We start from the raw sequence: 17,231 nt of genomic DNA on the forward strand, positions 1-17,231 counted from the left end.
TAAGTGATTTATAACTTTTGCAACTAAAATTACATCAATATGGTCTGAGATGTATAATGTTTACAATGAAATTATGTCAATATGGTTTGTTTTCATTTATATAAATATATGACTGCCCATGTCACACGTCACACGTGATAATTTAATAAAGATGTTCCTTGTCAAAAAAAACAAGAAAAATCAGGTACGTCCTGAAAAACTAAACAGTCAAACATACCTCCTTGTATTTCTGCACTGTCCTTCAGAAAAGCTTGGAGTTAAAAAAAACAGTAATGGAGATTCTAACTTCTCCTGCACTGTACTGATGTGCTGTGCAAGTGTGGGAACAGAAGTCTCATGCACATGCTCAGTATATCAGTAAACAAGGAAAAATGCAGAGGAACACTACAGCATTGTTATACCAAGAGATTATTTAAGAAATTTAAGCAATGCTTTTCTTAAATAATATCATTGTATAACAGCAATAATCCATTCTTGGGTGTGGGTACATCACAATTTACCCATGGTTGTCTTTATTTGATCACTCATGAGACACACCAGCCATGGATAAATCCTAATTTGCCTAGTTCCAGTCGTGGATTATTGCTCAACTATTCAGCTACTCTTGACGTCAGAAGTTTATCTGGAAGAAAATAATTGCGTGAATATCCTGCTTGTAGTGGTGCCAATTTCTTTTAGAGACTTTTTTTAAAACCAATTTCATTTTAACTTTTTTTTTATACTAAAAACGTAAGCAAAACAATAAGAAAAATGAGAACATTTTATATAACATATAGATATGCACACATTTTACACAAACACACACACACACACACACACACACACACACACACACACACACACACACACACTTACTTGTATATTGAATGAATTCATCAATTCCCTTATCTCAAATATTATATAACAGTTCTTCCCTATAGGAATATACAAACTGTATGCCTCCAACAAAAATAAGCGCATGATGGATAGTAGCATATATTTGGTTTTAAGATGGTGCTGGCAAATAGCCACCTGGAAAGTCAATGTACTACAAGTTAGCCACTTGTAGAGATGTGAATAATGTGCTGGTCTTCTCCCAATGCTCAGCTTGCCAGTGATTATGCTGGCCCAGTGCAGCAAAACATTTTCGTTACAGTGGTTCTCCCTTCTCCTTGGTTCACTGCAGTAGTCTGCTAGAGTCAATATACCTTAAAATATGTTCTAGCGGAACATAACTGCAACATTATATTTTAGAAAAATCTTCATGCACAGACCACTTAGATTACCTTGTGTTCTCTAATATATTATTGTAGCTTTTCAAACCTGCTTTCTTGCAACTTCTGTGTTAAAGACAAAGATGACTAATGGATAGGATATTTTACTGAACCTGTGAAGGAATATCATCTGGGGTACACAACAGATTTAGAGACAATGAACTGCAGAATCGCTTGTCAGCAGAAGCTGATGTCATTAATATTAAGAAAAACAGTATTCTAACCAGAGCTCTGTGTTTGGTCTGTGATACAGACATGCTTAGGGCCAGATCTGTGGTCTTCTGGGATGTTTGCAGACAAATAACACATCCCCCAAATGCTCCACGGTAGTAAAAAAAAACAAATTTGTTCAAGTGTTAAAACATCCCAAAGGTCTTAAAAAGTATTAGCATCACAACTATTTTCTCCAGCCTCATTTGTAGAAGCATGTGTTTCAACATGCACACAGATAAGAACATTAAGGTTGGATATAAACCACATCTTTCTAGTTATATGGTTGTTTTAAGTTTACATAAGTAACACTTCACCTTTTCAGGAATTTTAAAATGCATATAACTGCATACACATAATAACTTTTAAATAATCTACCCTAAGTAAACCAGAGAAACAATATCCAAACAAATTCTACAAGCTAACTAACCTATGGGTTTTCTTCTTGTTTTTGTGTTGCTTGCACGTAGAAAAGATAAAAAGAGACGGTTTGAACATAAGAAAGAATGTTGAAAGATTTGCTTACAGTAAACATGCATTATAAAAGTTGTAAGTACAGCAATGTAGCCTATATTTAAGCATAACTGTAAGACAATTTCTCTGGTTAAATATGATTTATATCAACCTGTATGATTTCTTGATATGTTACTGGGATTGTTAATTCTTCTCAACATTAGCAGACTGAATTTAGAATATATCAGACTTGTTAATAACCATAAGTTTACTATTATAATTATCATATAGAATGATAACATACTCTGACTAACAAGTAATGACTTGTCAGGCTCGGAGTATAGTGCCTACAACAGGGAGAGGGATACGTTGATGCTTTGTCATCTTAAGTGTAGGGGTTATAATAACCCCAAAATGGATAGAAAAGGGTTCATGGCTCATGTTTTGATACTACAATGTTTATGTTTTTTTTTTAACTTGTCTAAGTATATTAGTCAAACTAAAAGAAAACAAACAGTTTTTATTCCCAGCTGTATACAAACAAGAACTTCTATACATTATTCTGCCTAATGAAATACAAGTTCAATTAAATCTACATATATCAGTATTTAAATATGAAGGTGATCTCAATTAATGTTAATGGGTTGAATAATAAATGTAAGAGACTAAGTTTATTTAAATATATTAAAACTATAAACCCATAAGTGATATTTCTGCAAGAGACACATTTATTAACTGAAGACCTTAATCTACTCAGCTTCAATGGTTATACAGTATTAACAAGTTCATCACATAAAGAAACAAACGAGGAGTAATAATTTTATGGAAAACTTCTGTCATTGAGCCAAAAATAATAAGCTCATATCAAGATAAATCCGGGATGCTTTGTATGTCAACTATCTCAATAAATGGTAATCTGTATACTTTTATTAACATTTATTGGATACCTGGGTTGAGTGCAAGTATAGTTAAACAACAGTTAGAAGAAGTAATCCAGCACTCCAAAGGAAACTTGATAACAGCTGGGGATTTCAGTTGTATACTAGATAAAGACCAGAAGGAAAACTGCAACATCAAAAACACTAGCAGAATTTGTTGAACTACATAATCTTAAAGATGTTAATGAATATGCAAAGATTCTCTGCACTAAATGTAAACACAAGTATAGAGAGCATATGGAAATAACCACCTTTCTTAGCAATGTTAAAGTAATCTCTTGTCCATTACAAACCACAATGCAATTACTTTTAAAGTAGAAGTTTATAACAAACAAAAGGTGACAATCACTAGACTACCATCCTATACCTATAAAACGAATCTAAAAGAGTTTAAAGAATTTTATACAAAAGAATTACAACATCATCTTCTTTCAGCTGTTCCCGTTAGGGGTCGCCACAGCAGATCACCTGTTTCCATTTCTTCCTGTCCTCTGCATCTTGCTCTGTCACACCAACCACCTTGGCATCTTTTTCCCAATATACTCAGCATCCCTCCTCAGCATATGTCCAAACCAACGTAATCGTGCCTCTCTGGCTTTGTCTCCAAACCTTCCAACCTGGGCTGACCCTCTAATATACTTATTCCTAATCCTGTCCACCCTCGTCACACCCAGTGCAAATCTTAACATCTTTAATTCTGCCATGTTCAGCTCAAACTAAAGAATTACAACAATTTCTTGAATTAAACATAAATTAAGACACTTTTGAAATCTATGCATGGGATGCATTAAAAGCATACATATATGGAAGAACATTAACTTGGTACAAAAATATTTTATTTTATTTTATTTTACATTTGTTGACCGGGCTAGTCTAACTGGATACATGTCCATTTTCAGTAGAGGCCCGAGGAGAAAAGCTCCACTGTAACAGTCTAAGGTAACACACTAAGAAAGAAAATATATACAAGAGGATAACTAAACTACTAAGCAGGAGTTAGCAACTAATTAGCATACAAAACAACAGAACAGCAATTAGTGAATCAAAAACACACAGCAACAACAGCAGTATTTAAATACAGAATTTAATTTTTTTTTATAGCATCTGGACTTGGACTTGACCTATCATGAAGAAAAAAATAACTAAAATACTACCTGTGCAAGGCATTAGGTAGTGCAAAGTAAGTAGAGGTGATAGGAGGTAAAACATAAGCAAAGTAAGTAGCAGTAATAGGAGGTAAAATCATAAGAAAGAGGAAGTCACAAGCTGAAGAGAGTCAAGGGGAAAAATTGTAGTGATGGGAGCAGTGATATAAGCTAGATGGAGACAAGGCAGTGTGAGAGAATGAGAAATAATACTTGTCCAGATGATGGGTGTGTACAGTGCAGATAGAGGTAATGGGAAAAGAGGTAAAAAGATGTGGAAGTAGGAAACAAGAGTCAGTCAGGAGAAGAGCAAGGGCAGAGCCAGTGTGATTTGAGGTGGGTCTTTAAATGTTTCTTGAAAGGGGGTGTTGAGGTCAAGGTAGTAAGTTCACTAGTGAGCTTGTTCCAGTGTGTACCCACAGCATTTGAGAAAAGGGAGTCACCTGCTTTGTTCTGAGATTTACATGTGGCTACTAGAAGTTTATTAGCTGATCGTAGGGTAGTGAGATTCTTATAGGGGGAAGTATTAAGAATAGGTGCATTAGAAGGGAAATGGAGTATCCTGTGGGTAATAGTCAGTTGTTGAAGTAGAATGAGATTTTGTAGTTCAAGCCAACCTAGCTGTCTGAGATTTAAGCAATGATGAGTCCAATATGGGGCAACTGTAGCAAACCTGATAATGTTGTGGTAGGATGAGGCTAGTTTTGACAGGTTTGTTTTTGATAGGTTAATAAAGGTTGGAGAGGCAAACAGTAGTGTTGAGATGAGATGTGTTTGAGATAAAGATATCCTAGTCTCTGGTGTGAGAAATTGTTTAAGTCTATAGAGAGCACCTATTTTTTGTTAACTGTTTTTATAGTTAGATTGATGTGAGCATCAAAGTTAAGTTGATTATCTATTGTGACACCAAGCAGTTTTGTGGTGCTGTCGGGTGATATAAGCATGCCATTGTTAGAGACAATAGTAAAGGAAATTGGGATGGACTTATAAGTTGGAGTAAACAATAGTAACTTAGTCTTTTTAGGATTGAGGAGGAGACAGATGTGTTTGAACCAATTTTATGCTGCAGTAAAAACATTTTGGGTACATGAATGTAGTTCAGCAGGAGACATTGCAGTGCAGATGAGTGTAGAGTCGTCTGCATACTGAATGCAAGTGGAAGATGGGAGGGAGGTATTCAGGTTATTAATAAAGATGGAGAAGAGGAGGGGACCTAGAATAGAGCCTTGTGGGACTCCAATGGAGACTGGGAGCTGGGAGGATAAATGACTGTCCCAGAGAACTGCTTGTTGTCTATTTGACAGGTAGGAGTTGAACCACTGAATAGCCATTGTGTCAAGAGAAAGGGATTTAAGCATATCAATCAGAAGATGGTGATTTACCATATCGAATGCTTTTGAGAGGTCAAGAAATAATGCAGATGAGTATAGATTATTGTTGCGATTTTTGTTGATGGAGTCTGTAAATGAGAGAAGGGCAGTGGTGGTACTATGGAATGGTCTAAAACCGTGCTGAGTCAGCAAGTAGGTTATTATGGAGAAGGTGCTCTAGAAATTGTTGGTGGACACATCGTTCCATGATTTTAGCTAGAGGAGAGACTAGGGCTATAGGACGGTAGTTTGAAAGTTCAGTTGTATTTCCCCCTTTATGTAAAGGGATGATATGGGAGATTTTCCAGAGAGATGGAATAGTGGATTTGGTTATTGTTCTGTTTATTAAGATGGAGACTGGGAATGCTAGTACCTCTGCAGCTAGCTGCAGATACTCTGCTGGCAGTTTGTCTGCTGAGGGGGTACAAGGTTTAAGTTTTCGGAGTTGGTTGTAAATGAAGGCTGTGGATACTGTGTTCAATTTTAAAGAGGGTGTTTTACTATTAGGAGGGTTAAGTCCAAGGGTTGTGGGTGGAGTTAAGGTGTTGGCAAGAGAGGTGACTGGTTCTGAAGTTATTGAAGGTGTCAGCAATTTTATTAGGAGGGGTCTGAGATAGGTTGGCAGGGGTGGGTGCTTTTGAGTTTCCAGTGTATAGGAGTTTCTTGATTCCAGACCAAAATTTTTGAGGGTTCTGTTGGGGGTTTTGTTGAAATTTAAAGTAGAAGTTTTTTTTTGTCAAGGAGTATAAGTTTCTTTGTGATATTTCTAAGGTGTTTGAAATGTTGGTGGTCAGTGGTTTTTTTTGTGATTCTCCATTTTGCCCAAAGTTTGTTTCTTAGTATCATTTTTTGCTTGGTTTCTTTGGAAAGCCATGGAGCTGCTTTGGACCTTATTTTAATTTGGCGAGAGGGGGCATGGCTGTTCAGAATTTGGAGGAATTTATTATTGAAATAAGTGACTGCTTCGAGAGGAAGGTCTTTGAGAGGTGCCCAGTTGCAAGCTTTAAGTTCTAAGAGGAAGTTGGGAAGGCTGAAATTTTTCTTACTGCGTATAGTTCGATATACTGACTGCGTAGGACTACTATGTTTTTGTTTGGAAATTTATGTAAGGAGGTGGTCACTAATATTGTCAGGGAGTATACCTGTTTTATATGCAAGGGGATTGTTATTTACAAGTATCCAATCAAGAATACTCTGCTTCTTGGTAGGTTTATGTATTCTTGTAGGGAAGTTTATGATTTGTTGGAACGTGTAGAGGTTTATGAGAGAGGTGGGTTTAGGGGAACAGCAGGAGATCCAATCAATATTGAGATCACCTAAAAGGATAGTTTCCTGTGGGATGGTAGAAGAGAGCCAGCTAAGGATATTTTCAAGTGTATTTATATTTTTCCTGGGAGGGATGTAGCAACACATAATGTACATTGCTTTGTTCTTATTAATCTGAAGTTTGGAGCAAAGGAGTTCAGCATTTGTAGGGGAGGGAGGTTGGGAGTCTATCAGGCTAATTTGTAATTCAGATTTATAAAGTATGGCAACTCCCCCACCTTTTTTGTTTGGGCGATCGAGTCTTAAGATACTGTAACTAGGTGGGGTAATTTCATTGTCTTTGATTGCTGGTTTAAGTCAGGTTTCAGTTAGGCAGAGGATGTCAAATGAGTAGAGGTCAATTAGGGCATGGAGCTGGGTGATTTTATTTGTTATACTACGAATATTTAGGTGAGCAACTGAAAGTGAGTTGGGAGAAAAGGGGGATTTCATGGAGTAAGTGGAAAGAAGTTGTTAGGGCTAGGGTTGGGATGTATGTCCCCATGAACCAGTAGGAGCAGGAGAGGGGAGGAAAGTATTTGTGTGTATTTTGAGTAGGTGAGGTAGAGCTTTCTGGTTTTGTAGTATTTGTTGTGGTTTATTCGGTGAAACTGGGGAGGAAGGTATGGGGATGATGATGGCAGGGTAGGATATGGTATTGTGGTTGGGAGGAGATTAGGGTTAGTTTGCTTTGATAATGTAAGGGACTCTGACAGACTTAGGTTTTCATAGTAGGTAAGGGTGTAAGATATAACAAGGAAATTAAGGAATGTGAGTGAACACAGTATGTTAAGGTAAATTGAAATATTAGGTTTCATAGTGCTGGAAGGAGTAAAATGGGCGTGGTGTTTGGAGGGAGTGTTGAGGGGGGAGGTGTGGACGGTGCTAGGTAGGTTTGGAAGTGTGAAATGAGTAAGTAGTGTGATAGGTGGTAAGATACTGGGGGGTGTGGCAAGGCAAGTATAAGGTTGGGGACACTGGGGGTGGGTGGGAATTGGGGGTAGGGTAGGGTAGGGGAGCGAAGTGAGCCTGCAGGGCGAAGGGAGCAGGTAGACCCACTGAGGGAGTGGACCCAAGGAAAACAATCAGAGGAGATATGAAAGGTAAGGGTAGTTTGGATGCGAGTAGGTGGAAGGAGAGAGCCTTGAAAATAGTGAAATAAGCAGGGTAGATAGGTGAGAAAGTTCAGTATAGGTATAAGGGAAAAGTGGAGCTACAGTACAAGAGGTTGTCAGTCTGTGAGCCTGAGGAGTGGAAAGGTAGTTAGTGGGATAGCTTCTAGGAGAAAAATGCCACCTGGTGGCAAGATGCAGTACATCAAGCTAAAGGTTTTGTTAGGGAGGTAGCAGGTCAGGGGATTCAAGGAGGGAAAAAAGAGTAAAGAAGCAATGGGACAAGCAATTAACTGAACTTCAAAAGGAAATGGATATTATTAAATTTAATATACAAAAAGGACATAGTCAATTAGCTAGTGATTTAGCAATGGAAAATAAAGACTATACTGAAATATTACATCATGAAATGATTGATTTTTCAAACTTATTTCTTATTCAGTTAATCCGAAGAATCAAAGGAAAATAGCAAACAGAACTAAGAAATTTATTAAAATAAATCAAATAAAAGAAATATATAATCCCAACATTAATAAGAAAGCCTCAGACTTGCAGCATACTAGAAACATTTCAGTTGCACTATCAAAAAATGAATACTAGCAACAAAGAGATGAAATCGAAGGAAACAATTAGAAACTTCCTTCAGACTAATATAAACCTCAAAATACAGGAACAACACATAGACACACAGACATAACGTCAGAGTTGCAGAATCAAATTAAAAAAACTGAAACCCAATAAAGTACCAGGAAATGACAACGTAACACCTGAAATGTACAAGTTATTGCCCAAAGAAACTAAACAGTCATTGCTGAAGGTTTTTAACCAGGTTAAACAAGGAATATTAGTTCCACCTTCTTGGAAATATAGTGTAATCTCACCTATACTGAAATATGAAAAAATAATGCCTCAGAATGTTCTTTCTATAGGCGCATTTCATTGTTAAATGTAGATTACAAAATGTTTATGGCAATACACACACACAGAGAATTAAACATATACTTCCATCATTAATTGATCACGACCAGACAGGTTTTATAAAAGACAGAAACACCTACGATAATATTAAAAGAATTCTTGCCTTGATAGATTATATTGATTTAATTGAGAGACATGACTCTGGTGAGTCTAGACATCAATAGTGCATTTGATTCAATAGACTGGAATTATTTACTAGTGGTACTAGAAGAATATGTTTTTTCACAACAATTCGTATTCTTAATGAAAACACTAAATGAAAATTATCTGGCCTATGTTAAGATTGTGTCATGTCTCTCTACTTCTATAACTGTTAAAAAAGGAAAAAATATGCCCATTCTCACCTTTACTGTTTGCATTAGCAATTGAGCCTTTTGCCAACTATGTTAGAATGAACACAAATATTAAATGCATAGTAACTGGGAATAACTTAAAAATGAAAATGCAATTATTTGTTAATGACATCCTGTTGACAATATCCGATAAAGATAAACCATTAACTAAATCATTCCAAACAATGAACTTCTTTCAAACTGTTTCTGGTCTTGCATTTAATGAAACCAAAACAAAAATTTTATTAAGTCAAATAAAAGGGAATTAATGACTTTAAGTACTTAGTGCCTGATAATAAAATTAAATACATAGGAGTCTTACTAACTAGCAACACTAAAGAAACAATAAATATTAACTATATTCCTATACTAAGTCAAATAAAATCATTAATGCAGAAATGGAATAAGATGTTTTATACACTGGAAGATACATTGTATACACTGGAAGATACATTGTATATAATTAAATCAATCATGTTCCCAAAATTGTTATATTATATACAATCCTTTTCCATCCCTCCTAAGAAAAGTATGCAGCAATACAATAAAATGATGCTGAATTTCCTTTGGTTTAACAATAAGCCTAGAATTGCGCTTAACAACCATTTAAAAGGTTGGGAGAAGGGTGGAATTAATCTACCAGATATAGAGATTTATTCATTGGCATCTATTACTAAAACAGTTACTCTATGGCTGAACTCAACCTATACACCCAAATGGAAATTAATTTATGAATCTATATACAATATCATTAGTAACTCAGCACATAAACAACATAATATAAATCCAACAAAAGTCTTTTATAATGTGATAAGAGATAATATATTTAATAAAAGTATAAAAACAAAGTATATAATTGTTACTGAAACAATAATCCAGTTTAGAAAATATATAAACATGAACCCAGATATAAAGACATTTTTTTATATTCCATCCTATAGCTTGTACACAAGAATGCATAATTACCTTTGACGCAGATGTAATTAAAGAGCGTAAAGAAAAAGACATGATTTATTGGTATCAAATACTCCATTGCAATACATTACCCAAACTAGATCAAATCAAAAGGAAATTTGAGTTAGATGATAAATTGTGGCTACCAATACAACAAATAAGACAGTATATCACAAATAAGCTGGAACTGATGACACCAACTTTTAAAAACAACATTCCTAATTTCATAGATCTTGTGATACTTTTAATAAATAACACTTACAAAGGACAAGTACATCTATCTAAAATTCAAAAGACACTTAAAGAAACAAAGAACTATACCAATAAAAGTTATTGGAATTATTATAATCAAGTTAATCAAATGGATTCTGATGAAAGGATCATTTATTTTTCATTTTTATCACCAAGCCTTACTACCAAGTCAGTTCAATGGAAACTATATGCATGGAAATTCCTACATAGAGCCTTTCTAACCCCTCATAGATTAGAACGAACATACAAGAAATATATTGATTGTTGGAGATGTAAAACGCATACAAAAGCAGATTGAAAGAAATAATTCAAAAAGCATGTGTTCCCAATCAGTTTTTAATGATACTTTTCAGTTAACCAAGTCATTAGTTTTGTTTAATGTACCCATTACACAATGTGTCCCAAAAGTAAAATATCCTTTACTGTGGACACTGCTTGCCATTGTGCGTAAAGTCATAACAACTTACTGGAAGAATAAAGCACCACCAACTTTTCAAGATTTTAAGACAAATCACAGTCTTTGTGTCTTGAATAGAAATAGAAATAGCAACCATAAAGAAAAGAACTGGTAAGACAACATCATACTTCACTTTTTGGCAGAAAGTTGACGAAATATTGGACAAAACAAATTGAACTGAGTCAGCACAGCATCTTAATACAAATTGCATATGGTATTATGTTTTATGTTTCACTATTTATGTTTCAATCTATTTGATGATATGGAAAAAAATTTATAATTTCTTTGAGTAAAGAACATTAAGGCTGTTTATCAAACAACAGCACACTATAATAATGATATCAGCTTTCTACATTTTTGGTATAATTTCTCAGAGTGTTTTGGGTTTCTAATACCATAACAGGAATGAACCCCATTCCTAGGCTACAGTATAATTGGAGTTAATGAAATTAGTATTGTTTCAGTACTTGATGTTAGCTAAGAGGGTGCTTCTCTCTCAACACCTGCAATGTGCCCACAACTGCCTTCTTCTGCAGTTGCTTGTATTGGCTGTAACTTATTTTTATTAGTCCTGCTCCTCCTACTACTATTGAACTTCCTGGATATCTTTCTTCCACGTTGCTCTCTTTTCTGCTCGAGTATCCAGGTACTGCTCTCTTTTCATCTTGCAGATCTGGGTACTTCATTACTTTGTCACTCTCTCTGCGTAAGACACCATTATCAATGGGTACAGCAATTTCAGTGATCACTACTATGGTCTATTTCATGGGCTGCTATGACTGGATTTCTTGCATCTGTTTTTTAAACTGTTGTTAATGCTTGGTTGCATAAACTTCATCATTCCCTGTTTTTTCTACATGACACATGCTATTAGCATTCTGATTATCTGTTATGCAACCAACTTGAAAAGGTTTATGTGTATAGCCAACCCACTGCTTGCTATATATCCTGCTAGATTTGTTATTTCTTTTTATGTGATGTCTTGCTTTATTAATGTAAATTGGTCCTGACTGAAAATGGCCCTCTGTGGTCCTATCCATGTACCTGTATAAATAATCTACAAAGCATATGGAATGTTCTTCTAGACCTCTACAGAGACAAATGACAGTACTTAAGAAATAAATGTAATAAACAGACAGCCATATTATATTGCAGCAGTAACAAAAACTAATGTGATTTATTTGCTCACACACACACACACACACACACACACACACACACACACACACACACACACACACACACACACACACATTATTCAGCTTCACGCTGTAGGGAAAACTCACCTTCAACCCCTCAGATGCTTTCTCTTTGATACTGTCTGGTCCTTCATATGGATTTTCCATAAGGAGCTTTTTAAGTTTCTTCATCTTTGGTCGACATTTTCTTAACTCCCAGTAATTATTGGCCAAACCATAGATCTGAAAATGCAAAACTAATTAGTATAACTTAGTTAGAACTTGTGCTAATACATCTCCAGCACTATCATAAAGAATGGGTAGACAAAACGCAAGCACTAAGTGTACACATTTACACATGATGTGTGCACATAAACATTTAAATCCAATCTACATAAAAATATTGCACTCCTTTAAAAATACTTTAAGCACTTTTTAGGCATATAACACACAGATGGCAGTACTGCTTCACAACTCTGCATCACTTCTCATCTCTTATTTAACCTCATGGTCCTATTGCCTTGTATGGATAAACTGAATCACAACAATCACTTCCAAGTTCTTTGAGGAAAGTAGAAATGGTACCACATACAGCCACAATACCCAACATGCCCCACAGGTTAAATGCCAAACTATATCCTGTACCTCAAAAGTTAGATACATATCGGCTTTAAAATTCCAACTATATCAGATTGTATTAAAGGAATATCTTTATAAGATTATGACATTGCACTGGACTCCAACATCAAATCAGTAGCTACAGACTACCTTCCCTATCAGGGAGTGAGTAAAGGCAAAGAACAGGGGGAATCCTAAGTGAAAGACCTGCACTGGTTGAGTTTTTAGTTTTTAGTTGAATCTAGAACAGAAGTTGCTATTAAAAATGGAAAATTAGTATATAAAACATTGCATGATTGATAACTATAGAAATCAATCACAGGAGGTCAGAAAAGATTGGGAATAGAGATTAGATATGCAACTCACAAACAAACAATAGGAGGACATGTGCATGGCTCCCAAATATGCAACAAAGTCTACAAGATTTAGAAGTTTTGCTTGAAAGTGTTTGCATAGGTACTCGGACTCCAAAGAATTTTTCCTAAGGTAGATGGTAATTGTTGAAGATAATGATGGGGAAAAAGGGGTAGCTAGAAGCATATATTTTCAGAGTGTAATGAGTTGGCAGACTTTCCACACAGAGTATTCTGTCAGGAATACTGGGTGAGCAAATGAGTGTCTAAGGAAATTATTTTTATCTGGGATACAAGATCTGAACTGCCTAGACATAGTAAGGGCCTTGTTAAGTTTAATTCTGGTGGCTGTCAAAAAACAATTACTAGAAAATGGAAATCAAAGTCTACATCATCCATACTTGAAGTGGGCACTAACAGAGATAAAAATAGAGGAAACAATTACTGGAAAAGGGCAAGAACAAACTATACAGAAAAAAATGTAAATTGTGGGTACAATACAATACATGCAGAACAAATGTCGAGGTTCAAGAGAAGGAAGGAACTGGATAATGTATGTAATGTTGCATTGATTACATTGTGTAGAAGAGTATATGTGATGTATAATGCTTGTAAATGTGAACTTCTTAATATGGTTTATTTACTTCTATATAAATATAAGTTTGCATATGTCACAAGTGATAATTCAATAAAAGTGTTTAAATACAAAATTACTAAAGCATTTTAATCATCACAAAGCTAGAAGAAAATAAACTACAAAAGAAGACAGAAATAACACACTATAACTATAGAAAACTACATACAACAGAGTCATGATTTACCTATGTTATACTAATATAGAACCAACTTTAACAATACATTTAAAAACAAGAATGTAATACTAATGTCACAGATTAGAAGATGTGATGCTAGTGTTTCAAAATTATTGTATTACATTAAGAAGCTGTCTTGCTTTAGACCGATATTTTTAAGTATTACTGTGGCTTGAACTTAATTTTATTGTACATGATTTTTTATACAAATAGGAAGCCTAGTGAATAATAAAACAAAACAAAAAAAGAGTTGAGGCTTGGATTTGTTTTTTAATTTTTGGTAATGGTTTTCATAGCTATAGCTTGCAAAGACCATACACAACTATCTCTGATCCATTTATGCAATCATGAATGGGAACATTATTTTATTTCAAATTATCACATCTTAAAAGTTTAATAAATTTCTGTAAATCTTATCAATACCTGATTAAATGTGTGCAAGAAAAGACATCTCCAATACATTATCATTTTTAAAACTTTTACTGTTTCTATACAATATAAGGAAGGCTCTATGGAGAGCCCTCCAAGAAAAGATTGTCCAGAGTAAAGATGATGTGGTAAAAGCCAAGACTTGAAATAAACTTTTGAAAATGATTTGGATAAAGAGAAAATGAATTACTCACATTTCCAATAAGAATCTATAACAAGTTTTTACACCGGATTATAAATTCACAAACTATTTTTAAATTTGATCTATTTTCTCAGAATTCAAAGTTAATAAATTATGACAATTTTCCTCAAAAGACTGGGTCCCAAGATGATGCTGGAGCAAAAAAAAATTAAAATGGAACCTATCTTCTTTATATAAATTACATTCATGTATATCTTCTAACTTCATAATTTTATCTTTTGTTAAATAACTACACAGACAAGGCCTTTCTAAATTAATTTCTCCTGTTTGGAACAGGAGCACATTTATCATAGCCTATGGTAATGCCTATGGTAATTGTAATAAAAAAAATCAGACTATTCAATGCTTTTAAAGCAATACATTTAAAAAAGTGTTTGAAATGCTTATAACAGAATTAATGCAATCCAAATATGTTGGAAAGTATAGGGAATATTATAAACAATTTGCTCAAGCACAAATAATTATGTTATTATTTGGAAAACACACATGCAGAGACAAAATTCATTTTTGTTAGAACATAGGACCGGGTGGGTGAGTGTCTTTCAAAACAGCCTTGTATGCAGGATCAGTCTATTGCACAATTGTTTTAAGCAAAGAAAGAAAAACTTGAAGCAGAGAAAATTCTCCCAATGCCATCTATGTTTTTAAATGCTATTCTTAGCTTTGTAGTGGACAGTAAGAAGCTTAAAGAGATGCCTGTACACCAGCACCAAAAAAACTAATGAGAACAACTAAATCCAATAACAGCTCTGGAGACTCACTTTTACTCAAATTATGTCTTCATGATCTGCAGTGGACTGCCACATCCCCAAAGACAGTCAAATAAAAATTACACAATTTGAAACTAACTCAAGATGACACCTAGCACAGTCACGGCTTTGCCCATGCATCCTACCAAGGTGAATTAACTTAAATCACCACATCCTTTCAGTAGTATGCGCCTCACCATAAAACAGTACCCACCTCTGATCTTAACTAACCAGCTGTTTGTTTATCTCAACTTTCTTTGGAAACCAACCAGCAGCTCTTTTGTCTCAACTACCTTCTGTTATTTCTACATCAGTTACCTCTTGTTGTTTTTCCTGTCTTCCAAGCCTGAACTTAACCTCTTTCAAAGCAACTTGTTTTTCCTCTTTCAACTAAAATGTACTAACTCCACTATCTCTTACCACAACCAAGCCTACTACTAGCTACCTGTCATTCAAGCTCCAACATCTTGCCCCTGTCAAAAGATTTCCTGTCTGTATCACTGTAGTTCCAATACCATCTCCAATGCATTATATCTGTTGCTATGTATAATAATGTAATATGAATGTACTATGTTAAAATGTAGTGCTGTATAATTTTGCAAGTGCAGCTTTTCTCCCAGTATTATGTACATCAATGTTTCGTAAAAATGTATTATTTGTTATATGTATGTGTATTTTTTCTCCCCAGGCCTCCGCTAAAATGTTTTTTTTTGCCAAACTTAGATGGACTCTCCAGTAAACAAAGGCAAATACATTTTATTACTCTGATTTATACAGAATTTCAGAAGTCATAATGAAATTGTTTGAGAAATATATTATACTCAGGGCAATGACAATTTAACATTACACATGGTTTACCTTCAAATGTTAAAAAATATTCAAATGAGAGAAAATAAAATGAGTAACAATATTAATATTTATATTTATGATGGTATAAACATCCGATTTTAGAATATCTAAATATACCATTTCTAATTATAACAATAACTATACTCAGTATCAGAGTTCAACTGCTCATTAATTATTAGTTGTATTAATACTAAGTTAGTCACCATTAAATTCTAATAATGAGTTAATGCTAGAAACAGAGAATTCTTTTTTTAATAAAAAAAGAGGACTTAGCACATTTTTTAGAATTATTATACAAAATCTTTACAATATTTATAAAATCTAATTGGAAACCACATCTTTCCAAGACTTTAACTATGACCAGTCCAAAGAATCAAAAGCTTTTTCAATTTCAAGACATTTATCTCCTTTATTGCCTTCATTTATAACTGTTATTTTTATGTTATCATGGGTCTGTTTATTACGAAACCAGTTTGGATTTTATGGAATAATGAAGTACAGATCATAGTCTCATCATTACAAGAAAGATACAGGTCTAGACGAGTTACAATCAGAGGAATCTTTACCTTGCTTTAAATTAGGGATTGTGGAATTCGATTTTTGAGAACACATATATTAAACATTGGTGCAATAAAGAAGATTTCTTGTAGAAAATTATACATCAATATAATATAATAATGAAGCAGCCCATCTAAATCAAGAGCTTTATTATATTTTATATTATAGAATGTGTTTAGTTAGATTAACTCATTAGCACCTGCTGTCAGTAATGAGGTGTTAGATTCTTGACTACCTGCAAGCTTTACAGGAATTTCCTGAAGCTCAGAGTTAAAGAAAGCAATTATATGTTAGGCAAATATTTTAAACTGAACGGCAAACAATTTTTGCCTTACTTATTCGTTTAAAATAATTTCTGACACAAATTACCATATTATGGCACACTGAAAAAGTTACACTTAAACAAAAGCACTGTTTGTGGTCTGCCTTTCAAGTATTGTAAGCTTAAATGATAAAAGACAGCCCACACAACTAGTGATGTGGACTTAGGTAGGAAACTATGCCATTAACATTGTAGGTGTGAATTAAGGATATTCTCAATTTGTTAAACATATTGATATTATTATCTCTAAAGTTGCTGGTTGCCTGTTCATTTTGACTGTTTCTATGTTTACTGCATAAATAATAAAAAACTTTTAACTGTTTCTATCCCATTATTAGCCTTATATTTTATCATGTGATAGAATGTAATATGCTAAGGGCATGTTAACAGTCTTTCAAAAGA

General features: G+C 34.3%; 1 protein-coding gene across 1 annotated transcript in view; it reads right to left on the reverse strand.

Annotated features, from left to right (window-relative positions):
* DSCC1 (DNA replication and sister chromatid cohesion 1) overlaps window positions 1-17,231 on the reverse strand; it is a 477,417-nt gene that overhangs the window by 346,567 nt on the left and 113,619 nt on the right. The window contains exon 4 of the mRNA XM_044067559.1: window positions 12,046-12,180. Within this exon, the coding sequence (XP_043923494.1) occupies window positions 12,046-12,180 (135 nt within the window). The remainder of the gene's footprint in view (window positions 1-12,045; window positions 12,181-17,231) is intronic.

The sequence above is a fragment of the Protopterus annectens genome, chromosome 3.part1, assembly GCF_019279795.1.
Source record: "Protopterus annectens isolate FY-2018-M chromosome 3.part1, PAN1.0, whole genome shotgun sequence".
Classification (NCBI taxonomy): Eukaryota; Metazoa; Chordata; order Ceratodontiformes; family Protopteridae; genus Protopterus; species Protopterus annectens.